At 35.3% G+C, this 19,505-nt stretch overlaps 2 protein-coding genes across 2 annotated transcripts; one reads left to right on the plus strand and one right to left on the minus strand.

Annotated features, from left to right (window-relative positions):
• Positions 1-7,929: 7,929 nt before the first annotated feature.
• LOC137748495 (uncharacterized) lies at positions 7,930-11,809 on the plus strand. The gene is made up of 3 exons (XM_068488654.1): positions 7,930-8,425; positions 9,989-10,653; positions 10,788-11,809. Exons 2-3 carry the CDS (start codon positions 10,040-10,042, stop codon positions 11,485-11,487), a joined length of 1,314 nt encoding a protein of 437 aa, XP_068344755.1. The 5' UTR covers positions 7,930-8,425; positions 9,989-10,039; the 3' UTR covers positions 11,488-11,809.
• A 181-nt stretch (positions 11,810-11,990) lies between these two features.
• LOC137748496 (tubulin-folding cofactor A-like) lies at positions 11,991-13,767 on the minus strand. Its single transcript, XM_068488656.1, has 3 exons — positions 13,584-13,767; positions 12,419-12,505; positions 11,991-12,336 (listed from the first exon to the last, which is right to left on the minus strand). The coding sequence occupies exons 1-3, from the start codon at positions 13,734-13,736 to the stop codon at positions 12,232-12,234; spliced, it is 345 nt and encodes a 114-aa protein (XP_068344757.1). The 5' UTR covers positions 13,737-13,767; the 3' UTR covers positions 11,991-12,231.
• Between the last annotated feature and the right edge of the window lie 5,738 nt (positions 13,768-19,505).

The following is a 19,505-nucleotide window of genomic DNA, read 5'->3' on the forward strand; positions in this document are numbered from 1 at the left end:
CTAAGATAATTTGTTTGCTTATTTGTCGCATACTGCTCAAAAAGATGATGTGTGTTGTCCACTTGCATTCATCTACTCTATGATAAGATGATACAGTTCGCTAAATTAATGTGTTTGCTTTTTTGCCTTAGTTTACCCTATAAGTTGATATGTTTGCTCGCTTTCCACTAGACCAACCTCTTGAGATTAATTTTGAATAGTTTTAAAATAGGATTTAGTGACTAAGGTAAAGAAGCAAAGGAGGAAGAAGAGTGCTCTAATCAACTTAATTAAGCTCAACTCTGCAACAATATTTTCCAATTTTGTCAGTAATCATTAGAACGTACAATTTTCTTTTTTGTTCAAATGTTAAGAATGTATGTTCTAATTTCGACAATGTCAACAACTTAATATGTTCTAAAAAATACATATCAAGTATTTTTGTGATAAGACGGGGGCATGTGGACTGGTGGTTTGGTCCAGGAGGAGGACGTTAGATGCTGCTGCTGATAATGTGAAGCAGTCACTCTCTTCATTTCTTACATGTTGGAATTAGTCACTTCAAGTTTCAAGTAGTCATCTTGCATTTCCATTGCTGTAAACAGTTGGATTAAATTACAAATCTGCATCATTATTATAACCTAAGTTATAAATAGAAATTTACGTCATTACAAGGTATATCTTGCATCATATCTAGCTATTGTTCAAGGAAAATTTCAAGCAAAGTTTTAGGGTCAGAGTACCACCATTTTTGTTTTTAGTTTTAGTTTTTAAATATCAACCTTTCGTTTTTGCTTATTATTTTTTTTTTTTTTGTAAAACTTAAAACTCATCTGGAAACTATTTTCAATTTTTCAGTTTAAAAAAAAATAAAAAATAAAAACAAAAAATTGAACGCCAAAATTTGAAAATAGAAAAAATACATTTAGATTATGGTTTTCAGTTATTATTATTATTTTTAAATTAAACAATGAAAGTAATTACTAAACGAATTTTCAATTTTCAATTTTTTTTTATAAAAAAAGAGAAAAAAAAAAACTACAAGTGGTGAATTGTTCCAGTGGTCAAGATCTTTCTGTTTAACCCACTCCATCCTAACTTAAAACCCTCTCGCCTCCCCTTTAATCTAGTTTATAGTAAAAATGTCACTTGTACAAAAAATAACAATTTAAAAACGAAATAGTTATCAAATGACATCCTAGCAATATACTTGCATAATATATCTTGTTCTACTTTGCTCCGTGAACTTTGAAATTGTGTGAGCTTTTCAAACTCTTGTTTTCAAAATTTTGGACGGCTAGTGCTATTCACACACCCTATCTTACCTCTCACACACTCTTATTAAATTTTTGTCCATTGATCTTCTTCAATTCATTCTATCCGACTGTCGAAAATTAAAAAAGGTGTAGATAGCACTACCCATTTTAGACGGCTCCATTCTTTTCAAAAGACGAGAAAGTGGCCTATTCCGATCCGATGCTTGCTTCGTCCGCGCTGTATCGTATCTGCGCTCCCTGCCAAATGAAAAAAGGAAAATATATTTTGTTTTGTCCTTAACCATTAGACGTAATTCTTTTGGCAACCACCACTTCCTATTTTCCAATCGTCTCTGTTTTCTATTTATTCATTTTATTCCCATTTTTTCATTTTCCATTTCTGTTATTTGGAAATCTATTTGATGAGAGACAAAGTTAAAGGAAATGTATGATGGCAGAATATTATACCACTTATTTTATATGCAAGGTTCAAAAAGACGCTAAGTGCTAGGGCTTAGCGTTTAGGCGGCTAGGCATGACTTAGGCGGACTTAAGTAAATTTATTATATAAATAAGTGTCTGCTTAAACTTAAAAAAATATATAATTTCAATGGGATGCATAAACTACAAAATAGATGACTTATAGATATAAAGTTTTACTACATAATTAAAATACGAGGAACTTGCATATGAGGAACAAGTCTCTTACAATTTATTAAAAAAAATAAAATACAAAATGAAAGTTATCTATTTTGTCTAAGAGCAACTCCAGCGTTGGAGCCCTCCCCCAAGGCAATGCACTATTCAATCCACCTAATGAACAGTAACTGCCCTTGATGAACAGTAAATAGTCATGGCAGTAGCATTTGCATCTTCACCGTTACACTTCAATAGCCCTGGCAATAGGCAATAAAATACGAGGAACTTGCATATGAGGAACAAGTCTCTTGCAATTTATTAAAAAAATAAAATACAAAATGAAAGTTATCTATTTTGTCTAAGAGCAACTCCAGCGTTGGAGCCCTCCCCCAAGGCAATGCACTATTCAATCCACCTAATGAACAGTAAATAGCCCTGACAGTAGCATTTGCATCTCCACCGTTACACTTCAATAGCCCTGGCAATAGGCAATAAAATATTCGTATTTTTTTTTATTTATAAAATAATACAAAATAATTTTAATTGTAATATCGGATAAGATTTTTAATCGTTCTCGTTGCGCCACGTGTCATTATCCGAAGTATTATTAAATAATACAAAATAATTTTATTTGTAATTTCGGATAAGATTTTTAATCGTTGTCATTACGCCACTTGTCATAAAATCCGAAAAGACAATTATTGGGGATGAATTTCCGATAAAATTTTTAATCGTACTCGTTATGCCACGCGTCATTATCCGAAAATACAATTATTGGTGATGGATTTCTGATAAGATTATTAACCAATTACGTCGCGCCACGTGTCATAATCTGTTCACAATCTTTGAGGATAGATTTCCATCAGATTTTTAACGAATGATGGCATGCCACGTGTCATAAACTGTTCACAATCTTTGAGGATAGATTTCCATCAGATTTTTAATGAATGACAGCATGCCACGTGGCATTATGTGCAACCTAATCCTTTCTGAATCTTCTATATAATCCACCATCCATCCTCACAAATCTCACACCAATTTTCTCAAGATCTCTATCATTATTCATAGTTTCTGCTTCCTTCTTCACAAAAATTTGTATCATTATTCATAGATTCTGCTTCTTTCTTACAATGTCTTCTTCTTCCTCAAGGATGATGTGGGAATTCGATCAGGAAGAGGAAGAATTGTTTAACCAATCATTTTGTTGAAAAAAAAATGGATTCAAACTTTGAGACAAAGAAAGGAATGTGATTGAAAATAGTTGAGAAAATATGAAATTGTTGTGTAAGGTAGATGATAATGAGAAGGTATTTATAGAAAAGTAAAAACAATTTTTTACAATTTTTCAGATTTTTTTTTGATTTTTTTTGAATTTTTTACAATTTTTTTTAAATTTTTATTCAATTAATTAATCTCTGCCGTTGGATATAAAAAAATTTGAATTCCAACACTCTAGATTGTGCCACGTGTCACAACAGTAACTTTTCTTATTTTTAAAACTATTTTTTCTTTTATTTTTTTATTTATAAAGAATATTAATATCCACCGTTGATCTCAGATCGAACAGTGGATATTAAATCTGACTTTTTTTATTTTTTTTGACCGTTGAGATCGAACGGTCCAAATTAAGTAACCGTTCTGATCTAACGGACCGTGGGAAGCCACGTGGCTTCCCAACAGTAACTGACAAACTTTTTTTTTTTTTTTTTTTTTTTTTTTTTCTGATTTTGTGTCGGCGACACGCTCCCACGCGCGAGTGGGGTGCACACGCCTGACACAAAAAAAATTTAATATTGCCTAACGCCAGGCTGACGTCAGCGTTGACGTCACTTGGCCCTCAGGCTCTCGGGCTAGCAATCCCCCACGGCCCCGGAGCTCGGGCCTCCACCTTCGGTCGGGCTAGCCCACACTGGAGCTGATCCCCTGGCCCTCGGGCCCTTGTTCTGTCCACCTTCCCCCAAGCAAAAAGCCACGATGGGCTTGCTCTAATAAGTGAAAGTGGCAACCTAGGCGAGTTTGAGTGGGTGTCTAGGCGGTCTAGACAGATGTCTAAGCAGGTTTAATAGTATTTTCTTAATTAATTTTCAAATGTCAAGGGATTAATTGGGATGGTTGTCAGTAGCCTAGCGTTTAGACAAGACCTAAACAAGAATTTTTAGAACAATATTCATCTGCATACATGATCCAACTGTTTGTCGATATACATACAAGTAAATTTAAAAATACAACGTCCTATCTTCGTTTTACTTGCATGGGGTTTTGGATTTGTAACGGTCACAAACAAAAGGGAGAAATTTTTGGTAGAAGTATTTTTGTACGACTGTTGGAATAATATTTTTAATTCGCGTGTTGTAAGATGATTGTATGATATTTTTTGCGTGTTAAAAAAATATTATTATTAAAAAGAAAAAAAAGTAAATTTGAATTCAACTTTAATCTCATTGTCCTGCCGAAACTTATTTTGCCCAACTTTACCTACTTAAACTTGATTTTTTTAACACTTTTTCACGTTCCATTAATTCCGTAAAAAAAATAAATGACATTACACTACTTTTGAGTCTTTTTTTTCAGGCATTATGATTTTTTCTTCTCATCTTTCCATCTCATTTCATTCTCTTTTCTCATATTTTTATTTTATCTTTCTCTTTCTATAAAAAATTAATATAAAATGTTTATATGGTTTAATCGTGACCGTTCAAATAAGAAAAAAAAAATTGAAGAAAAAAAAAAAAAAAAAAAAGAAGAGAGAAACCTACTTTTTTTTTCCAGTGATTTGCGGGGATCGATAGATTGATGAAGTATATTGTTGTTATGAAATCCTAGTCACTGATTAACATGACATTTCTGACATATTCTTCAAATTAAACTTTTTTTTTTTTTTTTTTTTAAGAAGAAATCAGCTGGCAGTTCATCATTTTGGAAGATAAGAAGATGCAGAGTGATATTTCAATCTTTTTTATTATTATCGTGTAATTTATCAATATTAGAAATCGGATTCAAAACATACCGTGTAAAATATAAATCTGAAATTTATCTTTAACTACTAAATCACTCTGTAATAGTTGTTCAAATTAAATTTAAGGATATATTCAAATTTGGAGTAGATGTGACTTTATTTTAATATTTCTTTCATTGTTCTCTTTTGTCTTTACTTATCGTATACTATTCACTACACTGACTTTTATATATTCTTTTTTTTTTTTTAACGTTAAATAAAAATCCTCCATAGATTGTTTGGAACATGTGCTCCCATCTACTAACGTTGGGAAATAATCTCACATCGGACATAACAAAAATAATATACAATTTATATGTGGACGTTAATTTATACTATTACTAAGGTTTTATGTGATAAATTACAACATGTTGTAACATGTGATTAAGTGAGATAATATCAATTATGATGATGGTTAAGTGAGACAACATCGATAATGTTAGTGGTTAAGTAAGACAATATCAATGATGTTGGTGTTGAGCCATGCTAAGCCCAAAAAAGTTATCAACTAATACAAACTAATCAATAAAAATAAAACATTAGTAGTACATTAGTTTTTCATCAACTAGATGGTCTGAATTCGAGGTTGGGATTAGAATTGTAAATTGACTCAGAACAGTTCAAGTTGGACTTCTATTTGGTTCGTTTAAGCTCAATTCATAAGTAAAATCAGCTAGGCTTGAAATATGAGAGATGATTTTCACACATCTCTTTAAGCTTCTTACATATCTTTTTTTATTTTTGTTCATAAGATTGAACCAATTAAATGGAAACGAGGGTCCTCATTAAACACGAATATTTCAACAGTTAAAAAGAAAGTGTACTTATCATTTTCCTAAAATATTAGGCTCATTAGTAAACTTTGGTATATCCGGCTTATAAAGATCGTGAGCAATATTTTGTATCTTTGTTTATTGGACATGCACTCGTTTCAAAGTTTATAGCCTACTATTTTGAGTATATTTAGGGATTGTTTTGAGCTGCTTTTAAAATGGTTAAAAACATTTTTTTTGAAAATGTTTTGGAACGAATATTTAGTAAAAAAACAAATGAATCATGGAAAAACATTTTAAGTGCTCTTGGAACTTAGAAACACTTTTTCTAAAAACATTTTTAGTTCTTTTAAAAACACATCAATTTTGTGTTCATTACTATGCTTTTTATAAAAAGAATTGTATCAATTTTCAAGTTTTATTCAGCCATGTCAACAAAAGAACTCGAGTTCAGCTTATAAACCAGTTGAGCTCGAGCTTGAAAATATCATTCAAGCCAAAATGGAGCATATGTTTACGGGCAGCAACTAAGGAGTTTGAGCACCTTCATACCCGACTTTGGTTTTGGTTACTAACATATGTATTGGGTGAAGTTGTTATTATTTAGGGTTGTATGAGTGATGAGTTTAGTTTGTAGATAAACTTGCTCCTAAGTTTGTAATTGCAAATTAAATTTTCGAACGATTAATAAACATGCATGGTTAGGTTTTTCAATATGACTAATTAAGTTTATCATCTTAAAATTTATTATCACTTTCTTTTGTTACATTTCATAAATGAGTCTGTAGACCTATCTAAATCCGAACACTAAAATAATCAGATTATAAATTTGATGACGATAAACCATGTTAGATTGTAAATGGTGAAGTGCTCCGTTAAATAAAATCTTCCCTTTTAACCCACAACAGCTCGAGCTTAACCTCTAATTTTTCTTAATCTAACTTAGAGTGTAAGCAATCTATATTATAGTTATAAATAATAGGAAAATATTTTAATAAGAGTAATAATAAATGATATGAAAAATAGGAGAAGAGGTTGAAGTCAGAGTTGAAGAATGAGAGTGGTACTCATGGAAAATACGAATAGGGACAGATTGGATTGGAGGGAGAGAGGGAGCTAAGTCGCTAACTGCTAAGCAAACAAGTGTTGGTTACAGCTGTATTCACGACCACCGCTCTCCCCCCTCATCTGGTCATCTCTTACTTTTCTTTCTTTTATTCCAGTAAATAATATAATCCAATGTGTATTAATAATAACTCAATAATATTATCCTATAATTTCACACTATCTATTTCCTATTCCTTTTCCTTTTTCCCTCGTTCAACAATTTTGTTCTCTTGATCACTCGACAACAAAAATATATAATCGTGTATTTACTAAATTTTATATTAAGCGTTAAAATTAAAACATTAGAAGAACATACGTACATTCTTAATCATCAGATGGCTGAAAAACATTTATTACGATATATTTATTTTTGCAATATTTCTACCCATATATGTATTCATGAATTTTGTTACGAGACTGTTAATCTTAATTTTATTTCAAGTGGTATTCAATATTAAAGGAAGAGAGGTTAGAACATGAGATGCAGTCTCTCTTGAGGTGATTAATCTTCATTGCGCGTTAAGTATTTTGTTTGAAATATCTTATTAGAGAATGGTACTTGGGGTCATGATTCATGCTCGAGGAGTGGTTTAAACCTTATATAAAATTCAATCTGTCGATTCTCTTCTAAATTATGCAATTTAGAATGCTCAAATAAATAAGGAAATGCAGAGGTGAAAAGATAAAGTGCAAACATCCCCTCCCTTTTAAGTTTATGTAGCTTCTTTATTATTGATTAAGGACTCGTCTGAAAGTATTTTTAGAATGACTGAAAGCGTTTGTGGTAAAATTGGTTTTGGGTTTCAAAAACACTTTAAGTGCTTTTTTTTTTTAAGAAGCATTAGATATGTGTTTCTTAGAGAAATTACTTAAAATGTTCTTTCAGGATTCACTTAAATTTTCACTAAGGATTGATTTCAAAACATTTTCATCACAAGCACTTTCAATCATTTTAAAAAAGATTTCAAACGAGCTCTAATCAAATTTTTCACATAACATCGATATTTTATGTGACAACTTATATTATGTATTGGTTCAACGGAGAGTTTAGGTTCACAATTTGTCAACAAAATCCATGCATATGACAACCTAAGCATGACAAAAACATGACCATATAATAAGTTTTTCAATTAAATAAAAGAAATACACAGCGAAAGTTAAAAAAACAAGTAAAATACGTTATACAGTGATGCAGGTGCAGCAGAGTGAGAAGGGAAGAGAAAATGAAGATGGTATTTTTGCTTCGTTTATTGTGAGAAGGTGTGTGTCCTCGTGATCCGCGCACAGCCCACTACGTGATATCCAAAGTAGACTCTGTACAGAAACACCATCAGCAGCAGCAGCAGCAGCAGCAAGTACCCACTTCCCCTCTCTCTCTCTCTCTCTCTCTCTCTCTCTGTTTACTACTGAGTCTGAGCCAATCCCTCTCTCTCTCTCTCTCTCTCTCTCTCTCTCTCTCTCTCTCTCTCTAGGAAGAGTTGTTGCTGAAGTTCACATCAATCATTTACTCATACTATTTATTGCACCCACATTCAAGAGAAAGAGATTTCTCTTATTGGGTAATCCAGTTTGTGGCGTCTCTCTCTCTTTCTCTCTCGTCCTTGTTCTTGTTTTGTTGGACTTCTGGTTCTCTTGCTGCTCAATTTCAGGTTTTGTTTCAGCTCCGCAACTTTTAGGTACTCTCTCTCTCTCTCTCTATCTATCTCTCTCTCTCTCTCTCTCTCTCAATTCACGTCTCTTTTTCTCTTCCGTTTTTGTGGTATCATGCTCCCCAATTAACTTTGTTTGTGTGACTCTTGACTCTGCTTTTCTATGTGTAATCTCAATGTTTCTAATATTTTTGGGGATTCCATTGTGCTGAAATTGTGTACTTTGGTTGGAAAAATTTTGTGGGTTGAGCTTGGTTTGATGAAATTTAAATTGGGTTGAGCTTAGTTTGCAGAAATTTGAACTGGGTTGGCTTGTTTTAGCTTCAATGCTCTGTTTGATGCATAAGTTTTGTTATCGAGTATGCTGGTGGCTAATTACCCACTTATTGGTGTGAATAGTCGTAGATTTCAATTCAGTTGATTCCTAGAACCCTAATCTTTGTTGGTCTGATGGAAAACTGCAAGAGACGATGCGAGTAATGGAAGTTTTTTAATTTCAGGTCAATCCACACAAAAAGTTTCCGTAAATTGACCATAACCAAGCCAATCAGTTTTAGGTGAAGTCTTTGGTTTTTTTTTTTTTTTTTTTTTTTTTTTTTTTTGAATAAACAATATTATGTGCGGTAAGGGAGAATGGGGTGAACTTAGCCTCACAATGGGCTAGCAATAATGTAGTTCAAATCGCATTTGGCGAGAATCGAACTAAGATCTCTCACTTACAAGTGAAGAGGAATATCACTTGACCATAATACTAAATAACAGGTGAAGTCTTTGTTGAGTTCATTGAATTTTGTATGTGCATTTCTTTTCTCAGTTTATCTGTATTGACTGGACTCTGGTTGGCTTGAATTTAAAGGAATGCTAAGTTGGATTTAGGTTGATGGAATTTGATCAGAGTTTGTTAAATTAATGCGAAACCGAGTCCAAGACTTGTCACAGGAGATAAAGAGGGCAAGTCAACGTTTAGGATTTAAGTATTAATGATTCTACACGTGTTGTAATACGAGTGGATTTGATGCACCACGGCATTCTACGTGGTGCAACAGATATGCACAGTAATTTCTTGTATAAATGAATTGAAACAGTGAAAGTATCTTATCTAGTGAACATATAGATGCATAGCTTCGGCTTTCTTTCTTTTAGCAGTTTTAAGTGTATTTATTTTCTTCTATATGCTTATTCTAAGAAGAAAGCAGAAACTCAGAGTTTCTCTCTGTATAACACCTTTGAATAATTGGTTAGAAAGTTGTTAACTTGATTGAGGAACATTTAGTTACGTTAGTTGATTTGCAGCAGGATTGTTTGATAGTGACAGATAAGGGATATTGCGTGATTTGTCCGATAAAATTGTGAATATGTTTTGGCCTTAGTTCGACATTAAATTGATCAAACAGGGCTCTGCAGCCGTGCAAGTTGAAGACTCGGTGCAGCTTTGAAGCCGGGTTCTTGCATCAATCAAAGCTTTGCACTTAAATTTATCGTGAATATAAACTCTTTTAAGTCCCTGACATTAGTTTCTCCAAGATTGCCATCAAATTTCATTACTTAATCCCCGGTGATCTAATTGTCACTATTCTGCTGATGCTGCAGGCCGTCCAAGAATATGGCTTTCGGTATGATGGGGAAGTTTTTGTGACGAGAATGGATCCTCAGGCTTTTATTAGGTTGTCAATAGGCTCACTTGGACTAAGGATTCCTGGAACACCTTTCAAGTCTGAAAAATCTTGTATTCATGCATTCTCTTCCCAGTATTCGTGTGAAATTCGCCTTCGAGGATTCCCTATGCAGACAGCATCAATTCCCTTAGTTTCTTCCCCTGAAGCTACTACTACACCTGATTCTCTCAGCATGGCCTCGAGTTTTTATCTTGAAGAATCGGATATTAAAGCGCTGCTGGAACCTGGCTGTTTCTACAATCCTCATTCCTGTCTGGAGATTGCTATTTTCACAGGGAAGAAGGGATCCCACTGTGGTGTAGGGAACAAAAGGCAGCAAATTGGGACATATAAGCTGGAGGTTGGTCCCGAATGGGGCCAAGGAAGGCCAGTGGTTCTTTTCTGTGGATGGATAGCTATCGGCAAAAACAAGCACGAAAGCGGAAAATTGAGTGCAGAGCTTCATTTGAGAATAAGACTAGATCCTGATCCAAGATATGTTTTCCAGTTTGACGATGTGACAAAAGTTAGTCCTCAGGTTGTTCAGCTTCAAGGCTCCTTTAAACAGCCTATTTTCAGCTGCAAGTTCATCCGAGACAGGTGACGTGACGTCACTTATCTTTATAACTTATGTTAAATGTTTAAGACTTCTGCATGAAAACTATGTGAGATTTGTATTGCTGAGAAAAGAAACAAATGTCGATGTAGTTTCTGATAGTTTAATGAATCTACAGGGTTCCCCAGGTGGATCCATTGAACACATACTGGTCAGGTGCTGCTAACAATCCTGATCTGGAAACAGAGAGAAGGGAGAGAAAGGGATGGAAGGTGACAATACATGATCTCTCTGGCTCGGCTGTTGCAGCAGCCTTTATAACAACTCCATTTGTTCCGGCAACAGGTTGTGATTGGGTTGCAAGGTCCAACCCAGGAGCTTGGTTGATTGTTAGTCCTGATCCTTGCAGGCCTGATAGCTGGCAGCCATGGGGAAAACTTGAAGCATGGCGTGAGCGTGGCATCAGAGACACTGTTTGCTGCCGATTTCGCCTTCTGTCAGAATGCCAGGAGGCCGTGGAGCTCTTCATGTCTGAAATCCGCATCAATGCTGAAAAGGGTGGGGAGTTTTTCATAGACACAGACAGACAGATGCGGGCAGTAGCAGCGGCAGCAGCATCCGCCAGTCCGATACCAAGCCCACAAAGCAGTGGAGACTTTGCAGGTTTATATCCATTTGTAGGTGGTTTCGTCATGAGCTGTAGAGTGCAAGGGGAAGGAAAAGCCAGCAAGCCATCGGTACAACTAGCCATGAGGCATGTGACATGTGTGGAGGATGCCGCCATCTTCATGGCTCTTGCAGCTGCCGTCGATCTTAGCATTGAGGCATGTAGGCCCTTCCGTCGGAAGTTCAGGAAACCCTCCTGCCCTTCTATATGAAAAAGTAAGAAAATTTGAGGAAGAGAAGAGCGGAGGGGAAACCGTGCACTGAAAAGAACCGTAGTTTCTCTTGATTGATGTACCATCTTGCATTGTGTACAGGAAACTCTTATTTAGAACTCTCAAAGATTGTTTAACTACTCATTCATGGTAGCAGTAAGCCGAAAGGGTGTCATTATACATCACATTGGGCAGTACCTACTATTTTGTCATGGGTGACGGAATGAGGATAGTTTTTAGGAAAACATCCACTTTCGGGGTTGCCCCTGATAAGAACGAACTTATCTATCACCGATTGCGGGTTGTATGCAACCGGTTACACGTAAAATTTTCTCATGATAAGCTAATATTCAACAAGCAACAAAACGAAGATGTTACTTAAAAGAAAGGGAAGTAGGAACAAGTACAACTACGCTGGTTTCCTTTGATTCTATGTCGTTTTCATGCGTTACGGACTTAATTGGGAACAGACAGATCCAGCAGGAAGGAAAAGGACAGAATATATTTTGTATCTCTGCTCTTGTTTTTCCATTCAATAGCACAGTACCAAACAAACCGAAATTCAAAGATCGTCGAGGGCAAAAGAAGGAGAAGCAGCACGCAATTTCAATTCATATACAGGCAAGATAATACGGCTCCTTAGAAAACAATGTGAAGACAACACACTCTGTCCATCGTTTGAAACGGAACAAAAGACGAAGGCGAAAACCACCCCGATGTTAGTAACGTTACCAAGCTATGACATCAGGCTTCTGTTGTCTGGAACAGTGTGTCAACTTCTCCAATAACAGTTCGAGCTTCTTCAATTTCAGGGCCTTCCTTCTGGTTCAACTCTTCTTCTACTTCAGCCTAAAAGTAATTATCTTGCTTAGTGAATTGGGGCCAAATGAGTTGGTACTTCAAACTAAGGTTAACCAAGACTTTTACGTACCAAAATTCCTTTCAGGTCAGCTAATGAGGCCTCCAAGCGTTTCCGACAGTCAGGAATCATCATCCTTGATTCAGCAAGCACATTTTCCTGTAAGGGAACCAAGAAGGCAAGACAGGAATCTTATTTGGAAGGGATAGGCATATATCCATTGATCTTTTCGTTTCTTCAGTTGACTTCTCAATGAAGTAGCTTAACAAAGAATATACGAGAACTTCTCCAAGCAATCAGAAGCAAGCTTGTGTCCATGGCCTTTAGTTTGAACATTATCTGATGGGAAAAAATACTCCCTGACTTATACCAATTAGAATTAATGGATCTCCAAAAGAACATAGACAGTTGATAAACCAAGTTAAACTAAGTTATGGAGTGTATATTGTGGGGTTATGTAATCTTAAACCTTTTCTTCTGTTAAAGTTTTTTGTAAATTACCATAATTTCTACAAAGCAAGCAAGCAAGCAAACGCATCTGAACATTTATGTGTACATGCAGATTGCACAATGCACTGATCAAGTCAATCTACATCTTATTAATCGCCTCAAAAGTGTTCCAAAGATTGAATCACAGGGTAAAATGATCCATTAAAATTTCAAATAAGTCATCAGCTAACAGGAATTTGGCCCCAAATCTTACTAATGGTATGCTAATAACTATTAGTGAAAAAATAAGAAAGCAAAAATGTGGGACTTAATTTTCTACTAGCATGGTATTGACTGTCCAAATTTGTTAACGGGGGAAAAGCATACAAATCCCTTTTTAAAAACTATGAAGTTTAACAATAGAATGATAAACAAACAAGTAGAACAAGTTAATTGATGCCGAAAACATTCAAAAGAAAAAGGTCAACCTAACTTCAGAAATCTTAACGAAGTCCTATAAAAAATGTCTAGTAACATATTCCCACCACAGAGAATGATATATATCTAAAATGCATAAATTTCCAAACAACAGATGATAACTGACTCACATATCACAAACGTAAAATATGACATAATGCCACAAATCAAGACAGCTAAGAACCATGTAGGGAGTTCAGAAACTCATACGTGAGCAAATTTGTTGTTGTCAACTAACCAAATGTCTGCAACAACTGCAAGACAATAAAAATTTAAAGATGATGACAACTTAATGAGGCCAGCTGGTGAATGATGCATGTCTCGATCATACCTGCTGCTTCAGGTCATACGGATCAGCTCCTTTCTCTTTCATGTCTGCTGTTTTGGCGGCTTCTCTCTCAACCTCTTTCTCATAGGAAAGAAGCTCCTTAACTAGGCGTTTACAAGTACCAGTCTTGATTTTCAGATTTCTTAGGGTTGCCATTGGTGTCCTATCAAAAGATCATTTTCTTGATAAATGCAAAATACGAAACCCATGATCTCAAATATCGCATTTGAGCTTTATATTCAATCAATCTATAATATGCTACATATTATAATTCAATAACAGAATCGTGTAATTCAACTAAAATTTATAAGCCATATATGGCAGATTCACGACGCCCTCATATTCTGTTCCAGATCCCATTTAAAGGAAGTGTTTTTCTAACTAATCGAACAAAAGCGGGAAAGGGGTCAATGCAGTTTGAGATCATTCTTGTTTCCTGAGACATTTTGATATAAATGATTTCAAGAACTGGCGGAGGCAGGAATATATCTTAAGGGGCACGAACTATAATACATCAGTAACAGTACCAAATAGCAACACTAGGATATAATGATATAAAACCCAGAATTCAAATGTTGATTAACAATATTTCTTTCATAGTCTAATATTCCTTCAAAAATGAACAAACTCCTTCACTCAACGGGCAGAACGATGCCCAAAACAAATGCCCACTTCCATCATTTCATGGTATCTGACTTCGATTGGAGAGTCGGGGGAATCTTGGCCCCGCGGATTTGCTGTCTCAAACCGATTGTCTCCTTCATACTAGTTTTCAATCCAGATTGAGTCACCGTCAAGTTCAATACTAATTATTTTCCCATTCTTTATCTCAGTGTAAAATTACAAAAGAAATCATGGATGAAGCATGAGTGGAAGAAATAGAAAAAAAAAGAAAAAAAAAGGTAAATTACATTTTACTCATTCAGGTTTGAAGTCTATAACCTTATATAATATTTTCAAAAATTTTAATTTTCATATATCAAGTACTATTTTGTTTCAATATAATATATCCGTTATATTTTCCATCATTTGGTCTATTAAGAGCTGAAGTAGCTGCCACATTTGTACCATGTGGTCAAAAAAATAATTTTTTATGCATTTAAAATATTACAATATTTATCCTATTAAAAAAAAGAACCTATCAAACCCAAAAACCATCCCCCGACCCACTCCCTCTCCTCCGCCCCACCCCATCACACCCCCACCCCCACCTAACCTGCAAACTCCCATCCCGCGACTTCCCACTTCCCCATTTTGCCCTCCAGTGGCCGATAATTTTCGCATTGTTCTTGAATCTGGTTTATATTTTCCATTTTTTTTTATTTATTTTTTTTTATTATTGTTGGGTTTCTACTGAATGGGTTTTCGATTTGGGATTTTTGATTTGGGGTTGTTTGAATTGCGGTTTTTGATAAGGGTTTGATTTGGACTCTTACCTTCATAGGAACGAGTCTTTGCCGAGCTCCGGTTTTGGCGAGGAAGAAACACAGAAGGGAAAAGAGGTAATGGTGTTGGAGGAAGATAGCGTGATGATGGTTCACAAAGCAACTTTGATAGACTAAGAAGATGGTGGGATATTGCGGGGGAGGTGGGGGTGGGTGGGATGGGGGGTTGCGAGGGAGGCGGGGGTGGGGTGGGGGAAAGGGAGTGGGTCGGGGGTGGGGGGGGGGGGGGGAATGGTTTCTGGGTTTGATTGATATTTTTTTTATTTTTTATTTTTATTTAAAGGATAAATATTAAAATATTTTAAATGCATAAAAAATTATTTTTTACCACGTGACACAAATGTGGTAGCCACGTCTGTACAAATGTGGCAACCACGTTAGCTCTTAACGGACCAATGAATAAAAAAATGTAATGGATGTATTATATTGAAATAAAATAGTCGTTGAGGTATGAAAGTGAAATTTTTTGAAGATGTTGTATGAGGTTACAATAAACCTCAAACCTGAGGAGGTAAAATGTAATTTACCCAAAAAAAAGGAAAAATTAGGGCATGATCCCTCAACTTCATTCCAATTGCGTTTTAATTGAAAATCTATGAGTATTGATCTCTAAAATTTTCTATATGTGGAACATAGTCCTTTTGAGGCTTTGAGAGACTCCTTGAGAAATTTCGACTAAAATAAGGAGTATAAAGGGACAAAAAAGGCAGAAGTTAAAAGGCCGTTGCTCCACATAACAATTTCATGACCAGTACTCAAAGATTTTTAGTGCACAAACCATAGCACCAATTGGCCTAAAATTCACGGCATTGCTCTAATCTTCTACATCTACCAATTTGTCGTGCAGTTTTTCTCTATCTTTAACACAAAAATTAAAAATTAAAAACAAAATAACAATTAAACTCGTCATTAGCTTTTCACAATTATTCTTTGACCAGCTTCGAAACAGATTGAAAAGTTCTAACTGAACTTATAGACTCTATAACAGTGTTCTAAAAATCGGCCTAGGCGGCTGCCTAGGCATTAGGTGTGGGTGTGCCAATGCGATTAGGTCTGAATCGTTAAGAAAAATCGAGGAGCTGTTAGGTGCCCGCCTAGGCACTTTTAGGCGGCCTCAGTGGTCTAGGCAGCTGTCTAGACGGAGTGAAATGGTTTCCTGGGAAGAAATTCCAAATAGATACCTAGAATCGCAAAAGCTTTCTCGTCGCTTCGACTCTCTTTCTTTGTTCACCACGACTTTCTTAGCTGTCGCGACTCTCTCTTTTTGAAATCCATCGAAGAAGTGGAACTTACATCGCAAAACAGAAGAAGAGGAAACAAAAAAAAGGAGAATTTACAGAGGGAAAACGGAAAGAAGAAGAAGAAGAAGAGGAAATAGAAAGAAGACGAAGACGAAGACGAAAAGGAAGGAATAAAAAAGAACAAAAGTTTCCGGATTTCAAGGCTTCAAAATGGTCTCCTTCGTTTGGGAGTCTCTTGGCTGATGTAAATGATGGGGACTAGGGGTGGAGGGGAGGGGTCACACCACACACATGGTACTTTATGAAATGGTGAAGGATGCATACACCTCTTCAGAATTTTGTCTTTATTATTAACCACCCAACTGACTACGTGGGATTTTTACTTTTATTTTTTAAAAATTAGATATAATCATTGAAAATGTCTTTAAGTTATATGGCATATATGCTTAATGTTTTTTAAAATTTTGGACTTGTTAGATACTCTTTTTGCATTTTATCATTCTTTTATTATCTTATTCATGGATTCATACAAGGATAATTTTTTGTAAGTATCAATATGCACTTATTTACAAGATGTACAAGAAATTTATCTAAATCCGCCTAAGCCGCCTAGGTGCCCATCTAGATCTCGCCTAGCCGCCTAGGCGCTAGGCGCCAGCCTGCCGCCCGACTAGTGCCTAGTGTTTTTAAGAACCTTGCTCTGCGATTGACGTAGTACTTCTGAAGTTGAAGAACTGCTTCTAGTTTTGCATTCATCAAATTCAAAACTCACAAATTCATACGAGGTATACATTGAGCAAACTGCACCTCACTACCTCGATCTGCTAGTGAATCACTTAAAGTTGACTTAGTTATTACCCCTAAAAAAAATAATGCTAGGTAGACCAACTTTTTGGACCAAATTTATAAATCATGTGACTGTCACCAATAGGAAATAAGCACATTAATCAACACTTAAGTAATAATCTAATCATCAACAACTAGGTCATATGATTTACAAAATTTGGTATAAATAGTTGGTCTCCCTCACATTATCTTAAAAAAACTTATAATTGATTTTCCCCTAAAACGGACATTTAGTCTTATTTTTGAACCTTTTGTCTCACTTTGCCCCTTGAAATTTTCATTTTTTGTCTCATTTAGTCTCAGTGCACCACATTTTCGTCAAATAGACGTTAAGTCAAAGGGTTGTATGGACATTTCATTTTTTAACACAATTCTTTTTCTCCAACCTACCTACTAAAGAAATCCCAATACCATTTTTTACAACTCTAATTCAAACCCAAGAATTTTTCTCCATAATTTACATACCCAGGGACTTTCTCCATGTTTAAGATGAATTGTCGTCATCGCCAATGATATTAGCCGTCAACTTAATTCAAGGACTGGATTTCTAGGCATGGGGCTTGCCTCTAGTTCTATAAACATGAAATTCCCATGCTACCCTTTAATTTACTATCTATTTGATGGAATGGATGAAGAAATGGATTGAGACTAAATAAGACGAAAATGTCTACTTAAGGGGTAAAGTGAGACAAAACAGTTTCAAGAGCAAATCAATTAATAAGAAGAAAAAAAAACTTGATAAGCATTAAAGAACTACCATTTATGTGCTACCGGAGGCGGATTTATTAAGGGATATGGGTGGTCCCGAGACCACCTAAAAGCCTGGATAAGTAGTTGTGAGAATCTCTGAGGGCCACCCAAGTCTGGGCATTTGGTGGAGGAGAAGATGAGGGGATGGGTGCAGTGTTTTGGGTCTTCTGACATTTTGCAAACCATAAGGAGGAAGAAGCAGAAGACTAGGTTTTTTTTTTTAAATGACTTGGCCAAAACGACATTGTTTCGAGCCAAGTCATTTAAGTAAAACGGTGATTTTGATATGTGGTTCGAAGACACCCTCCCATCCTAAGCTAGGTGTTTTTTATTATTTTATTATTTAATTTTTTTTAATACATCGATATATTTTACACTAAAAGGAGGGGAAGTTCGATTAAGCCACACAATGGGCAACCTAATTTGGCATTGAATTTGCCATCCACAAGATTCAAACCTAAGACCTCTCACTTTCAAGTGACGAGGAATACCACCAGATCATAATACTGAATGACTCCTAAGCCACATTCTTTGATATATAGTTTTCACCATTTTCTATTATAAAAACAAAAGGGATTCAACTTTCAAGGAAAGAACTTTTCCAATTCCAATTCCAACTCCCTAATTGGCTATCATATTCCCCAATACCCACCCCACCCAACCAAAGACCACCACCATCGATTACTCTCCAGTCTTCACAGACCACCATTAGGTCCATCACAAGGTCCATACCAGCACCTGTCTGTCTCTTGTCTCCTCTACCAAGTCCCCGGACCACCAATCTGCTATTATTCTCCACCACCACTCAACCCTTCATTATTAAATTTAAGTAAATTTTATATTTTAGCCTAAATTAATCGAATGTTAAATTCAATAGATTATAGTTATTGTTGTTGCAGTCATATTTAGAATAGGAAAGTGATTGTGTAAATCCTAGTAGATATGAGAATGCATCTTACATTCCTACTAGGAGTAGATTACCTATTAAGAGTTGTAATCATGAGGGAAAGATTTTTACCTATCCTACTACTATAAATAAAGGCACAATGGGTGGAATAGAACACACCTCACAATTACACATCTCTCTATTCTTTTCTCTATGTCGCACCCCCTCTCTCTGGCCTCCATAATTGTTCAATAAATTATGCCTACAACACGTTATCAACACACTCTTGATGCTGCTCTAAAGAAAGTTTATTCTTCAATTAGGGGAGATACAATTCCAGCTTTCTGAGAAGGATCTTCTACAAATTCAAAGGCTTTTGTCGTTTTCTGCTAATCAGGTACGCTTAAAATAAAGGAAGATATTTGAAACGTCCACGAAGCATGAAAACATTCCCCATGATGCATGAACCCCCCTATGTTTACATTTTCCTTCCAATATATATATATATATATATATATATATATTGTGTATATATATATATATATATTGTATATGTTCATATATTTTTCAATATATATATATATATATATATATTTGTTTCATGCATCACACAATTAAATTGTTATGTGGAATTTGTGAGTCAAATTATATAAAATAAATTAGAAGCATTTTTAGGGTTTCCTCAACCCTAAGGGATTTTGAAGACTATATGGGAATTGGACATGCTGCGGCACACCACCAAACCATCACTGTGCAC

Source organism: Pyrus communis, chromosome 10, assembly GCF_963583255.1.
Source record: "Pyrus communis chromosome 10, drPyrComm1.1, whole genome shotgun sequence".
Taxonomy (NCBI): domain Eukaryota; kingdom Viridiplantae; phylum Streptophyta; class Magnoliopsida; order Rosales; family Rosaceae; genus Pyrus; species Pyrus communis.